The sequence below is a fragment of the Dunckerocampus dactyliophorus genome, chromosome 8, assembly GCF_027744805.1.
Source record: "Dunckerocampus dactyliophorus isolate RoL2022-P2 chromosome 8, RoL_Ddac_1.1, whole genome shotgun sequence".
In the NCBI taxonomy this organism is placed as follows: Eukaryota; Metazoa; Chordata; class Actinopteri; order Syngnathiformes; family Syngnathidae; genus Dunckerocampus; species Dunckerocampus dactyliophorus.
The window spans coordinates 29,311,806-29,326,948 of NC_072826.1; the positions used below are offsets into that span (position 1 = coordinate 29,311,806).

The 15,143-nt window shown below is 42.6% G+C and overlaps 2 protein-coding genes across 4 annotated transcripts in view; one reads left to right on the forward strand and one right to left on the reverse strand.

Moving 5' to 3' along the window:
* Nucleotides 1-10,266, reverse strand: part of fancd2 (FA complementation group D2) — a 40,907-nt gene extending 30,641 nt beyond the window's left edge. For 2 of the 3 annotated variants that reach the window (XR_008572242.1, XM_054784759.1), the window contains exons 1-17: nt 10,124-10,266; nt 9,808-9,871; nt 9,464-9,598; nt 9,318-9,385; nt 7,477-7,583; nt 7,333-7,393; nt 7,209-7,261; nt 7,057-7,135; nt 6,875-6,999; nt 6,694-6,781; nt 5,096-5,200; nt 2,695-2,795; nt 2,491-2,602; nt 2,379-2,414; nt 1,852-1,998; nt 1,641-1,775; nt 1,409-1,540 (exon numbers count right to left, since the gene is read on the reverse strand). Coding sequence is in view for 2 of the 3 variants with exons in the window: in XM_054784759.1 (XP_054640734.1) it covers nt 1,409-1,540; nt 1,641-1,775; nt 1,852-1,998; nt 2,379-2,414; nt 2,491-2,602; nt 2,695-2,795; nt 5,096-5,200; nt 6,694-6,781; nt 6,875-6,999; nt 7,057-7,135; nt 7,209-7,261; nt 7,333-7,393; nt 7,477-7,583; nt 9,318-9,385; nt 9,464-9,598; nt 9,808-9,871 (1,548 nt within the window). In the remaining variant the exon portion in view is untranslated. Of the gene's footprint in view, nt 1-1,408; nt 1,541-1,640; nt 1,776-1,851; nt 1,999-2,378; nt 2,415-2,490; nt 2,603-2,694; nt 2,796-5,095; nt 5,201-6,693; nt 6,782-6,874; nt 7,000-7,056; nt 7,136-7,208; nt 7,262-7,332; nt 7,394-7,476; nt 7,584-9,317; nt 9,386-9,463; nt 9,599-9,807; nt 9,872-10,123 lie in introns of those variants that run through there. The other variant, XM_054784760.1, reaches the window with a different exon arrangement.
* Nucleotides 10,267-10,776: 510 nt separating this feature from the next.
* On the forward strand, nt 10,777-14,733 carry gpx1b (glutathione peroxidase 1b). Its single transcript, XM_054785689.1, has 2 exons — nt 10,777-11,062; nt 14,153-14,733. Exons 1-2 carry the CDS (start codon nt 10,847-10,849, stop codon nt 14,501-14,503), a joined length of 567 nt encoding a protein of 188 aa, XP_054641664.1. The 5' UTR covers nt 10,777-10,846; the 3' UTR covers nt 14,504-14,733.
* The last annotated feature ends 410 nt before the right edge of the window (nt 14,734-15,143 follow it).

Sequence of the window (15,143 nt, forward strand, 5' to 3'; positions counted from 1 at the left end):
TATGTTGTTGTTTTTTTTTACTCACTTTTTGCATATGCGTCATGGCCAATTATGCAAATAATGCAATCATGTCATCGCCACTCCGTCTCCTTGCCAAAAGTAGATTGCAGTCATGTGGGACACACTGCACACACTAGCTAAATAAGAACAAACAAAATAAGCAATTTATTGCAAACAAGCATGAAAGTGAAACAGGCTGTTCATCAGCTCATCCAAAGCTAGAGAGCACAGCTAAAGAAAACACCTGAAACCCTCCTAAAATAGAAATAAAATTGTGTTAATGAGGTGAAAAATGGCTTTGGGCGTGCTTGATGCCAATGTTTCCAGGAGGCTAGTGGGAACGTTGCTCCAGGTGGTGAAGATGGCTTCACTGTCTGGAACTCACGTCCATTTTTGTAAATCCATCCCCAAATGTTCTCCATTGGGTTTAGATGAGGGGAACACGAAGGATGGTCCAAAAGAGTGATCTTAGTCCTCTTTGTGAAGTGCAGCGTTGTCCTGTTGAAAAAGCCAGTCATTACCACACAGACGAGGGCCTTCAGTCATGAGGGATGCCCCCTGCGGCATCTCCACATAGCCGTCTGCCGTTTGACGCCCCTGCGCAAACTGAAGCTCCATTGTTTAATTGAAGGATCATGATGGCGGAAAACATCTCAGGTGGGATCTCCTTGTCATGCCAGTAACGTTGGAAGCCATCAGGACCGTCAAGGGAGAATAAAACTTTCTTCCACCTTTCAATGTCCCATGTTTGGTGCTCTCCTGCAAATTCCAAACCTTGAAAAAGACCAGGCCTTTGAAGATGTTGTTTCTTCTCTGGCAGATGGCGTCTGATGGTTATTGGACTGCTCTCGGCACCAGTAACAACCTTCTTTTGGGCCGAGGATGGCCCCGTGTCTTGACGGACAGCCAATGGAACTTTTTTGTTCCATGTGCCTCAGGATGTTTTTCAGAAGTTTGAAATGACTGTCTTACTGCGTCCAACCTCAGCAGCAATGGTGCGCTGCGAGAGGCCTCGCTTATGCAGCTCAACAATCCCACCGCCTTCAAAGAGAGAAAGCTTTTTTGCCTTTGCCATCAAGAGATGATGACAGTGTGAATACCTGACACTAAATCATATTCAATCCACAATTTTTGCCAACATTTTGGATTTTAAAGGCTGTGCTCTTAAACTTTTGATGAACATTCTATTTCACATGAATGCTTCTTTGCAATAAATTACTTAGTCCAATTTTTTTTTCCATTTCTTCTTTTTGCATTTTGAAGCGTTATCTGAAAATGAATACGTCCTTACTTGGCTTGTATTGAGATCTAACTATTTGGCTGTGCAGCTGAGCCTACTGACGTGTCCACTGAGATGACATGATGGTTTGAGAAGTACGGCTCAAAGCGTCACGCTTTCCCGCCTGACCTTGACAAAGACGGCATACGGCCCCATCTCTGAAGCTTTTTCCGTAACCAGGCCGCAGAGCAGCTCCAGGGCCATGTCCACCTCGCCGTCGACGCCGCTGCACACATGGGTCACCAAACAGCCCACCACCTCCTTCGACAAAGCACAGGGCAGGTGTAATATAAACATTTAAAATCATTTTTTTTTAAAGATGACACTTGCATGTGTAGTTGGAAATTAATCGTATACCTACCTGCTGGCAGTAAGAATCAAAAGCAGTGAATGAATGTCGATACATGAGCCCACCAAACGGCACCACGCAAGGGTCCGGCGAACGCAGCAAGCTCTGAGCCAGCGCTAAAATGGAGGGGAAATACCCTCTCAGGACCTACAGGCCCAGGAGCAAACAAAACTAAGTGTCAGATGGAAAATCAATCAAGCCACGTGTCAGTAAAGGCACTCGCCTGTGTGTTGTCCTTAAAGGTCTTCTGCAGCAGCGTCTCAGGGATCTGGCCAGTCCTCACTTTGACCTTCAGCACCCGTTCGGCCCCCCGTCGACTCTGGTTGGCATTGGTGGAGTGGAGGATGAACAGCACCAGCAGATCTACCACCTGATCAGTCGCCGCAAGGTATTCATTTAACAACACAGTTATCCCTCGCCACTTTGCTCTTCCAATTTTGCAGCTTCACCTTACCGCGTTTTATTCAAAAATATGTTCATTAATATAACATGCTGTTTCGTGGTTGTATTATTAGCCAAAAGTATGCATATTTACATAAAATTTGTGGGGTTTTTTGCCTAAATGAAGCATTTCCAAGCATAAAAATGGCTAAATGAAGTAAAATAGGAATATAAGCCAATTAACCACCATCAAGGAGGGATTACTCTATGTTGTTTAAACTTTGGCTGTAGTTTGGAGTGGTGTACAACTGCACTGCATCATACAAAAAGCCTAAACATTCAACAATGCAAACTACACGTGAACTTCACCTTGTGGTCCTCCACTTCTTCTACAGACTCGATCGCCTGTTAAAATAAGCACAGAAGTCACTCAGACTGCTTCGTACAGCAAACGAGAGAGAGCACAATCACGATTGTGCACCTTGAGCCAGGCTTCAGATAGAGTCTTCTGGAAGCGCACCGCTGACTTGATGGCATCCACGATCAGCGTTACGACGTCCTGGCTGCCGTTGGCCGCTGTAGCCGACCTGGACCTGATCCACACAACCAGAGTGCTCCAAATGACACATTTGTGTTGGGCAGCATCATGCATGCGTGTACTGCATTGTGTGCCCGCGATGCCTACGCTGCTGCTCCTTTGTTCTTCAGGCGGCTCTGGGACGCTTGTAGCACAGGAGGGAGAACACACTGCTCCAGTTCTAGTTTCTTACGAAGGCTACACACCACCTGTCCACAAAATCACAGCATGTGAGCACACACACTCTTCAGTCCCTTTGTCAGGTCATTAAAAAACATTGCAAACGGCTCTTAGTATGATGCAGCGCACACCTTCACAATCTACAGGCTCTGTCAATGACTCACAGTGGTGGCGACAGTGGAGACCAGGAGAGGCGTGATTGGAAGGAACGGCCCCCCATGGTCTGAACCCGAGCGTGGTTTTGTTGTTGGACTTTTTTGCTCGTCACTCATCGTGTTCAAGCATAAGCGTGTCCACATGTGCACCTGTTTTGGACACTCGTGTGAAGAGAGGGGCGGAGTTGTCAATCGATCACCACCTGGTGGTGAGTTGGCTGCGATGGTGGGGGAGGATGCCGGTCAGACCTGGCAGGCCCAAAAGCATTGTGAGAGTCTGCTGGGAACGTCTGGCAGGGTCCCCTGTCAGGAGTTTCTACTCCCACCTCCTGGAGACCATGTTCCAAGGGCGGGAGAGGATAATGAGTCCGAGTGGGCCATTTTGTCAAGGCAGATGATCGGATCTGTGGCTGCAAGGTGGTCGGTGCCTGTCGTGGCAGTAAGTCCTGTTCGGCCTTTTTGGCCCATGGGACTCCGGAGGCAGCTGACAGGCCACCAGCAGTTTTTGGCTCTGGCCGTAGCCGAGACATGGGAGGAGTTTGGAGAAGCCATGGAGATTGAATTCCAGACAGCTTCGAAGAGATTCTGGACCACCATCCGCCGTCTCAGGAGGGGGAAGCAGTACAGTGTCAACACCGTGTACGATGGGGATGGCATGCCGCTGACCTTGACTTGAGGTGTTGTGGACTGGTGGAAGAAAAACCTCCTCAAACCCACTGACGTGTCTTCCAATGAGAATGAGGAAGCAGTGCCTGGGAACTTCATGGTGGGCTGAGGTTGCTGAGGTGGTCAGAAAGCCCTCGGTGGCAGGGCCTCGGGGGTGGATGAGATCCACCCGGACTTCCGTAAGGCCCTGGATGCTGTGGGGGTGTCTTACAGTTTGGCTTCCGTCCTGGTCGTGGAAGTGTGGACCAGCTCTACACTTGGCAAGGTCCGAGTGTATTAAACGTGAGATGCACAGGCGGATTGGTGCGGCATCTGCAGTGATGCGGACTCTACATCGGTGCATTGTGCTGAAGAGGAGGCTGAGCCAAAAGGCAAAGCTCTCAAGTCAAAGTTCACAAGTCAATCTACGTTCCTACTCTCACCTATGGTCATGGTACAAGCGGCCGAAATGAGATTTCTCCGTAGGGTGGCTGGGTTCTCCCTTAGAGACAAGGTGAGAAGCACTGTCATTCGGGAGAAACACAGACTAGAACCACTGCTCCTCCGCATTGAGAGGAGCCAGATGAGGTGGCTTGGGTTTCTGGTCAGGATGCCTCCGGGACGCCTCCATGGGGAGGTGAGCAGGGCACGTCTTAACTGAGTCTCTCAACTGGCCTAAGAACGCCTCAAGATACACCAGGAGGAGCTGGACGAAGTGGGCAGGGAGAGGAAAGTCTGAGCTTCCCTGCTTAGACTGCTGACCCTTCGACCCGACCTTGGATAAGCGGAAGAAGATGGATGGAAATGCTCACTTGTTGATACAGCTCTTTTTTCGGATCTCAGAGTGGAGTTGTAGAATTTGAAGTAGAACCCAAAACCCCCAAAAAAGCAAATTCCTAAAAGGTCAAACAAAACATCCTCATGTGTGCTTGAGCTTGATGGGCGTCAAAGTATGAACCTCCACAAGTGTGTTTTTTGTGATGCTACCACAGAAGTGCAACAATGATGTCAAAAAGGAAAAATGTGATGATAACCATAGAATAGGAAATGGGAACTTTTGCCTAGAGATGTAAAATAACGTGCATTACATTTTTCTCGCTTAGAATCAAGATTTTGATTCTCTGGGAGGATTTTTTTCATGTGCGCGCACACAAATCCTGTTCAAGGCCATGTGCTTACGTTTTATTATTATTATTATTATTATCCTCACAGTCTGATTTTGCTCTAAAGAGACTGTATTTTCATCTTTACAGTGCTTCAAAGTAAAGGCTCTATAACGGAACTGACTACAAGTTATTTCAGAAATGTGACTTGAAAAATGTCCACAATTTGGGTCACCAGTTGTCATTCAGGGATGATGCTGGCTCCCGCAGCCAAACCAGTTGAGAACCCGTAAACTAGAGCACGTTGTGGTGGTTCCACTGTCAACCTTGTGACCGGGGATGGTGTTTAATCAACAGACTACGCACACAGCATGTTATCTTTCCCCTCACAAAAAAACATTACTAGCTGGGTGTGGTGCTCCTAACCTCGTACGCGTCAGAGCCTGAGACGGAGTGAAGGATGAACTTGACCACCACAGGAAGGTCTTCCAGTTGCACGGCAGCCAAGGTGTTCATAACTGCTCCGCGAACCTGAGATGATATGAACGATACCGTATATACACACTCCTGATCCAATTGACTGATCCTGACCAGTTGACAAACTAGAAGAATGTACATTCTGCACTGTTGGAGATTAAGGAGGTTCTAAGTAGTGCTTCAGAATGCAAAGAAGAAGAAATGGGAGTTAGATAAAAAGCTATTTATTGCAAAGAAGCATTAAAGTGAAATAGGCTGTTCATCAAAGGTTGACGAGCACAGCCTTTAAAAGGCAAAATGTGATTTAGTGTCAGGTATTCAAACTGTCATGATCTCTTGTTGGCAAAGGCAAAAAAGCTTTCTCTCTTTGAAGGCGGTGGGATTGTTGAGCTGCGTAAGCAAGGCCTCTCTCTCGCAGCGCACCATTGCTGCTGAGGTTGGACACAGTAAGACAGTCATTTCAAACTTCTGAAAAACATCCTGAGGCTCGTGGAACAAAAAATTCAAGTGGTAGACCCAAAAAAATGAGCCGGAGGATCCCATTGGCCACAAAATTGGGCATTTGGAATTTGCAGGAGAGCACCAAACATGGGACACTGAAAGGTGGACAAAAGCATTGACGGTCCTGATGGCTTCCAACGTTACTGGCATGACAAGGAGACAACCTCATCCACAATCCTTACGCGAGACATGAAGACGTCTTTCTTTTTTCTGTGCATTTTAAAGATATAAAAACAAATAAAAAAGAGACACCTCATTGCTGCACATGTTGGACATACTTATTCCTCCTATAAAGTCGTCTTAAAAAGTCTACAAGGCCCCATTTACATAATAATGCGACGTGCGTATTAACCAAGCTACAGCGACATTGTTGTTATTATTATTATTATTAACATTGTTACGCCAATCGAATTACATTATTGGCATATTAACACTTAGCCATACCACACTGGTTAGCTACTAGCTGGCTAGCGACTAGCTTCACCACAGACTTGCCCGTAGCGTGTCGCCGCTGCACTTAAAACGCCTCAGACACTACCAAAATGGTAAGGGTGCATATTCGAGATGCCGTGTAGGTGCCAGTTTGTACAACATTGTTATGTGAAGTTCCAGTCATGCTTCGAATGGCCGAAATACGCCAAGTACTGTAAGTATTACAAGTTGTCATGAACGTACCTGTTGCTACATGGTCACAACATGGATGTAAAACCATAAAACCTTGTTGGAGGTTTTTGGAGCTTTGTGGCGGCATAGGTGTGTCCCGTTACATGCACTACCGAGCTGTCGTATGTGTTCATGCCTCACGTAAGGATTGTGGATGATGGGCAAAATTATTTTTAAAAAGCGCAGTTTTGCTTTAAGATCCGACAGTGCAAAATGTAAATTCTTGCAATTTTTCAACTGGTCTTAAAATTTTGATTAGGAAAAAAAAAAACATAATTGATTTATCAACTCTTCATGTAAAAATGACCAAAAAAAGACGTGATAAAGCTAGTTTTGCAGAGTACTGTAAATATTCCACAGAAAAAGTAGAGTTTGATAAGTACCTCAGTGAGTAATGCAGAGCCGAGGTTCAGGCTTGAGAGGGCATCCAAGATGGCCACCGTCAACTGAGTGCTCTCCTTCAGTAAAGAACTGCATGGAAATGTCATGATTACATAGTTAATCTGCACTTTTATGAGCACACTGCTCATTATAGAAGCATAGCTGGTAGTTTACGGCACACACTTAAGCTCCCGGGCGATGTCATTGTGCAGGGAGTCTTCCAGTATCTCTGGCAGGCTGCTGATGATGTCACGCTGGACGTCCACCGGTGCTACCGACAGCAGCTCCATGAGCTTGGCTGCCAGCTCCTGCGATATAAACACATCAACACACTGCCGGCGGCAATCATCTGAAGAAATGACTACCTTGCAATCCACAACTCTGTCCAGCCATTTCAGCTGGTTGATGATAAGACGCGGAATACTGAGGCCGGCCTCGTCAGTGCTGTGACACACGAGAAGGCAACATTATATTTGAATAAGACAGCGTAAAACGTTCATGAACATGACGTACTGACCTGTTGAGCATATATTCAGGGAGTTTCTCAAGCAGGGTGTTTATGACAAGAGTCTACATGCAGTACAGAAGCAGACTGTTAGACATTATCGGGGAATAAAGTCTGTTTGTTCATCCAGTATTACCTGAAGCATCTCAATCCCCAACAACATGCGCAGCAGGCTCTCCTGGAAGGAGCTGACAGAGCTGCCAAGACAAGAAAACACACAAAAAGTAAAAAAAACGTGCTTCTGTGTTGAGTTTAAATGTGAACGACAGCTGCTGTATACCAGGAGTCTCCATCGGGCAGTCTCGGAACACAAGGAAGGAGGCAATTCCGAAATCTGTCAGCATCCTCAATGTACGACTCCAATCCACTGATAAATTCCCGTACAATCTGCATTGCAATGGAAACGCGTTCATCACTTAACAATAATGTGCATAATAGCGGTGCGGGGCGTGATAACAATCAACCCGATATCAGTGAATTACAACGTCATACCAATAAATCCGACAACATTAAAAATAGCTCAGATAACTGATCATTTTAAAAAAAACACTCCGCCCGTGTAGCTTGACGACCACGGCTTGACCCCACATTGTTAGCATGCTTACTAACTAACAATAGCGAAGATATGCTTTGCGTTCGTACTTCAGACACAGAAAAGACCAGTCAGCACCGCAATATGTACACACAGCTTTGGTTTTAGCCACACTTTCATTAGATAGCTTTTTACATTGAAACTTCCCGTAAAGCAAATCCATTCATTGCCGCCGGTGATGCGTCGGTCGCGAACAAATCGGCTCTAAGAACCGGCTCTCTGAAATGTGCTACAGGAGCCGGTTCGCGTCATAGGGAGCAGTTAGTTTTTTCCTCGTCTTTTTTTTTTGTTCCTCTTAAAGGCGAATGCCATTGGTCAACATGTGTGTGTCCGCACCGAGCAGGGGGAGGGGCGGGGTTAAACACGCTGCGGTGCTCTTTGAGCTGATTCGTTCATAAGAAATTTGCACCAAGAGATTTGACCTACTTTGACCCAATTTGTCTATTGAGATGGGTCTTGTATTATATAAGATGACATATTACATTTTTGTAGATGCTCATTGAGGTTTAAATAAAACCATTTAAATAATCAACATTTGACATCATGTATTTTTTACATTAGTAATTCATTTTACACAGTACACATCATTTGGTAGTACATTAATTTAAGCCCACAAAACAATCTGAGGAGCCACTTGGGAGCTGAGAGAGCCGGCTCTTTTTAGTGAGCCGAGCCAAAAGAACCGGCTCTCTGAAAAGAGACGAAATTCCCATCGCTACAAATCGTCTGCACAGGACGACTACGGGGTGACGTTGTGGTCAAACTCGGTAATATAATTAAATTACGGTACTATTTTTAGAATGCGTTAAGATTTTCAGATTAATCACGGGCATTAACCAGTTATTTCTGACAGCCATGGTATTAATAGCACTTTTTGGGAGTGGAATTTTGTGTCCTCTAGCGACCAGAAAGGGTGGAAAATCAAAGGGACCCCAGAGGGTTGATGTATTAAATAAATAAGATATTTGAGAGGTTTATGTTCAAACTTTTCCGCAACATGCGTCGCCGCATAATGGACCTTACTCAGCCCCAACGCCTTCTTTTCAGTCATCCAATGTGTAGTTTGTATGCAGGACCACAAGTCGTAATGACAAAACCATCATCATCATCATCATCATCCTGATCCGATCCAGACTGCAGTAGCGTAATCCTAACATGCTAAATTGGTCCTATCTTGCTGATTCCAGGGGCTTTTTTAAATGACAGTGGATCCCAGTGGGGCACTACAGTATGCTTCTTTCCATAAAATACTCCATAAATCTCAGGGTAAATCTGCATTATCTCCTCGGATCCCGCAGCCTCCTCCCAGACCACATCCACGCCTACCCTGGGTCAGGATCGGGCTCGATTCCCCCGAGTAAATATAAACGAACCTCTGCTTTCATTGAATCAGTAGAGAAGTATGCCCGTGAGTTGATCCATACATGGAACTCTGGTCCTGCTGCCACTTACAGTATGAAGAGTTTCATTTAGCCTTGGCAGAGGTCTGCTTCAGTGTTTACTTCATGGAATCTACACAGTACACTCACACGAGGGTATCTAGGGCTCTTCTGTAGCTTTTTCTGGATCCTCTTTTGAAACACCACCTGGTCAACAGCTGGACAAAGAAATACACACAAGCATGAACGACTTGTGGATGACATCTATCAAAGTGTGAGTGTATTTTTAAACTGACCGATCTCATTGGCTGTGCCGCCTTGTCTCAAGGTGACGCCAGCTTCTCGTAGAAACACACTGAATACGCTCTCCGTGCTCTCGTCTGGAGCGGACACCTTAGACTGACGGCCAGTTGTGCGACTCTTCTTTGCGTCTGTGAACAAACAAAGTCTGGCATTGAAGAACATATGTTTTGGCGAACTTGCACCATTTCTATTATGCTGTTGTTTTTGGGCTTTGTGTGTGTGTGTATTTGTTTCATGGCGTTTATCTTTGGCTTTTGACCATTTCTGTGCTTGGAGCGTTCGCACCCTATCGGCCACTGTATAGCTGGCTACTGCGATTGTTACTGTATTATCTTACTGGCAGACGTGGGGGCGTGTTTCTCTGCATTATCCACAGCGGAGCTTCGCCTTTTCCGCATCATCTGATGAAATACAAAGATGTAAAGTATTTCAATACCAGAAGAGTAGGTTAATAGCAGCCTCTGACAACAAAGCTAGCAGCTAGCGTGCTGGTTCCACTAACTAACAGCATTGCATTACATGGGCTATAGCTAACGTTAGCTTGTCAACGAGAGCAACCTGTGACATGCTATCATTGTAAGGGGGTATCCTACTTTTAACATCTCGAAGCCTCTGGTTATTCAAACCATTAGAAACATAACCTTATTACGCACCGTGTTTAAGGTTCTGGTGGACTCACGCCAACGACTATCACTGGTGTATGGCGATACACCAGTTACAAAATATAATTCCGCGCCAACGTGTTGTACGTCAGCTGTCAGCGTCAGGAGAGCGTCTGCATTTATCTAACACGAAAATACATAAAGTGAAAAAATATCAAGGCATTTACATAAATATCAACTATAGCCTGTAAAAATGTGATGAAATTTGATTCTGACAAAATTAAGAGTCATAAATGCAATGCAAATCGTTTTTCTTTTTGGACACAACAACAATAAGAACTGTTTCTTCACAGACGGTTTCTAACTTAAACAAGGGGCTCACTTTGTACACAGTGCGCTCTTTCTTGGGTGGTGCTTGTTATTTAACTCTCTACTCATCGAATCGGTACGTGGTGTAGTTATAAACAAGCATACCCACAATGAGGTACCTGCGCAAGCACATCGAAGAGTAAAATCAAATGAAACTTTATTCATTTCCGTGATTATTAAGAAAATTCTATCTGTTGTTACAATGTCAAAAGTCCATATAAATGTTAACAGATCCTTTCAACGGGGGTCTTTTACAAAGTAAACTGACATTGAGCGTCACTGCAGTGTTTTAGGCAGCGAGCAATCTTAACAAGTAGAAGGTCTTTGGCACGCCTCAAGGTTCCACGCAGATTTCCGCGAAGAGGGTCAGTCTCAGTAGTATCAGAGGCACTCGGAAGATCAGCAATGGCCAAGCGATTCTATGGTCTGACGGCGAAACTCCTGACGGGGGAAACATTTAATTTCTCCTCGCTGCAGGGCAAAGTGGTCCTCATTGAGAACGTCGCGTCTCTCTGAGGGACGACGACCAGGGATTACACCCAGATGAACGAGCTCCATGAGCGCTACGCCAGCAAGGGGCTCGTTATCCTGGGGGTGCCCTGCAACCAGTTCGGCCACCAGGTGAGCAGAATAACACAATACTAACTACTTTGGGGCATTTAGGTTGTCTTCTTTTTTACTTACTTACGGGAAGGTGGAAAGTAAAAGTATATATTTTAAAATAGGAGTTATGCCAGAGTAAGATATTGTCAAATTATATTTTAAAAAAAAAATCCTTTTTATGATTATTTATTTTTAATTTTTTGTAAAACTCAAAATATCCCGTTGCAACGCCAGTCAAAAAGTGGAATTTATGGGAATTTTCCGAAATTAAAAGGAATAAATTTAAATATTTTTTTGGTCTACAAAGGGAATCAAATGTTAACTCTTTGCTTCATAATTTTTATATAATAAATCTTCAATCAATTCATCATGACACCAGAAAATATATTTTTAAATAAAATGATATATTTTAAAATATTAGTTATGCCACAAAAATATTGAATTATTGAAAAAGAAATTGTTTTATTATATTCATATTTTATGTTCTGCGTTTTACAATTTCCCTTTTCATGATTAAAAAAAAATATATTGAGTTGTGCCAGAATTATGTATTTGTCAAATTATTCAAATTTATTTTTTTAAATTGTTCAAAATTTCCTGTTTTTATTATTTTCTTTTTCTTTTTTTGTTTTAAAATATTCAATTATAAAATATAAATCCGCAATCAATTAATCATGTCACCAGAAAAATATATTTTTAAATAAAAGTATACATTTTAAAATATGAGTTATGTCAGAATAATATATTTGTCCAAATATTCAAATATTTTTGCTAAATTATTCAAAATGTCCTGTTTTTATGATTTTCTTTTTTTATGTTTTAAAATATGAAGTTATGCCAGAATAATATATCTGTCAAATTATTCAAATTTGCCTTGTTTTTTATGATTATTTTTGATGACATTTTCTTTGTGAAGCCAAGGTTCCCAGTTACGTACACTACCTGTACGTGTACCTGTACAAACCCCCTTAAACATGCAAAAGTGTGTCTAACGTTTTGACTGATGGCTACAAATCACTTTTCCACACAGGGCCAGGGCCACACAGGGCTTGGATGTTTTTTTCCCGTTAATAATAAAAAGTTTCATTTAAAAAGGGCATTTTGTGTTGACATTGGCTAATATTTACATTTCTTTGATGATGTGAAACCCTGAAGTGTGACAAACGTGCAAATACAATAAGAAATCAGGAAGGGAGCAAACACTTTTTCCACAAAGTGTTTGCAAGCTTCTTGGCTTTTGGCACAATCAAATGTTTTCAGTTCCACCGCCGGTCAAAAGTTTTGACACACCCGCTCGCTGAATACTATGAGAAAGTGTGCCAACACTTTGGTCTGGTTCTCAGAAGTCCCCATTTTAACTTCCCGTTGAAAGTTTGTAGAAACGCACTTGCAACCCTAATTATACTTGACGGTGTGTTATTATATTGTACTCTGTACTCTGTGGAGGATGCTTACTGAGGAACATGCTGGAATGAGGAAGCGGCCCAACAAAAGACGCTCTTACATAAGTAAAGCCCACATGTGGTCTGTGCTTTTGTGTCATGCTTAACCGTGCATGGCCAGTGACACCATTAGTAACTCATTAATAGCACGAGGGCGTTCCAACACACTCTTCCCAGAAAACAAGAGCAGTTGTGTCTCTCCCCTGCGTCGGTCTGGGGCTGCACGAGTGCTGCCTGCCTGAATCCCGACATGCCCTGTGACATTCTGCACCCGTTCCCTTGCCGGTGGTAGCGTCAACAGTTTGAGGGCGCACGAGTGCCACCCGCACTGTGGCGCTGCGGTTCAGTGAAGGGAAGCGTGAATTGCGACATGCGCTGTGAGATTTGCGAAGCAGAGACAGCTACTAAAATGACATTTTTTCTCCTAATATTACGACTTGAGTCTCACAAAATTGCTCCTTTTTCGCGTTCCAATACGACTTCTTTCGCTTCATATTGTAAAATTACAGCTGTTTTTTTTTTTTTTTTACCATTTTCAACTTTCTTCTTGGAAATGTTCTTCTCGTAATGATAACTTTATACACATGATATTTTGACTGTATTCTTGTGATATTATGACATTTTCCACAGACTCATTTTCCAAAAAATGACAACTTTGTTCATTGATTTGTTTGTTTTCCATATTACGACTTTAAAAATGTCTTTTTCCTTAAATATTTCAAGCTTATGCTACAAAAATGACATAATTTTTCCTAATATGAGTTTATTCTCATAACATTGCTACTATTTTTCTCAATATTTACACTATAAATATTATAATAATATAATAATATAATATTTAATATAATATTTACATATATATATATATATATATATATATATTTTAATTACAGCTGTTTTAACTTTCTTCTTGTACATTTTCTTTCTCGTAATTAGAACTTTATACCCATAATATTTAATACCAACTTCATTTTCCCAAAAAATTCTAACTTTATTCATTTTGTTTGTTTTTTGTAATATTATGTTTAAAAAAATATACTAAAATTAAATTTTTTCGTAATATTCTCATAAAATTGCTACTTTCGCCTCATTAGAATACGACTTTCTCTTCATATTTGGACTTAATTCTGGTAAAATTACAGCTGGTTTTTTTGTAAGTGTTTCAACTTACTTCCTGGAAATGTTCTTCTCACAATGACAACTTTATACTCGTAATATTTGGACTTTATTCTCGTCATATGACTTTTTCCCCAACCTCATTCTCCACAAAAACGAATTAGATTCATTATTTTTCACGTTCCATCCATTTTCTGTACCGCATCTCCTAATGAGGGTCATGGGGGCGTGCTGCAGCCAATCCGTTACAACTTTTTAAAAAAAGGCTTTTTTTTTTTTTTAAATATATTTCAAGCTACAAAAATGACATTTTTTATTCACGTCTAATTACAACTTGTCACTACTATTTACACTTCATTTACTTTAGAAAATTACTGTTGATTTTTTTTTTTATTCTTTGGGGTTTTCTTGTGCCGCGGGCCAATAAGAAAACTGCAGCGGGCTGCACCTTGAACCCCCCTGTGCTGTATAAAAATAAAACAAATAAAATAGCTATGTTTAGGGCCAAACGTATGGATGTACGTCAACGTGTTTTTTTTTCCCCGTGCAGGAGAACTGCAAAAACGAGGAAATCCTCCAGTCGTTAAAGTACGTCCGACCCGGCAACGGCTTTGAGCCAAAGTTCCAGCTCCTGGAGAAGGTGGACGTGAACGGCAAGGACGCCCACCCCCTGTTTGCGTTCCTGCGAGAAAGCCTCCCGTTCCCCAGCGACGAGCCCGCCGCCCTGATGAGTGACCCCAAGTTCATCATCTGGAGCCCCGTGTGCAGGAACGACGTATCCTGGAACTTTGAAAAGTTCCTGGTGGGCGCCGACGGCGTGCCCTTCAAGCGCTACAGCCGCAGATTCCTCACCAGCGACGTGGAGGACGACATCAAAAAGCTTCTCAGCCAGGCAAACTAGCGCGTCTCCTCCGTATGTTGTCGTACGTCGAGACCACCTGTGCTCACTTGTGCACTCGTACGCTGTTTTCTGCTCTCTTAACTCCATGAAGGCAACCTCTGAAACCAAAGCATTTGTGAGGGGGTTACCCGATGCACCGTAAAGGAGCACAACACCTCAGCTGTACATGAATACATGGCGAGCACAGCTGTGCTCCAACACCACAAATAAATAAATACATCTTTTCTTCATTGCCTTGTCCGCCTGCTTTACTGGCAATCACATCAACAGTTAGCCTGGTACCAGAAAATTACACTAAAACATATTTTCAAAGCTAACATTTTTTTTTTATTTTAAAACTTAAAATTGAATATAGAACATTTAAACATATAAATGAAATAGAATACAAATAAATACATACATTATATTTATATCAATATATGCTATATAGCAGGGGTGTCCAAACGTTTTCCAGCTACAGCCACACAGTGGAAAGTTACACAGTATGTAAAAAAAAAAAATGCATCTCACCTTTATCATATACTGTAGGTGAAAAAGCCTTATTAGCATCAACTTTGCTCTTTTGGTCCTATTTTTGCTGTCTTTTTTATTTTCCAAAACATTTCAGCTTTCTTTTTGAATAATTGTATATTGTCTTCTT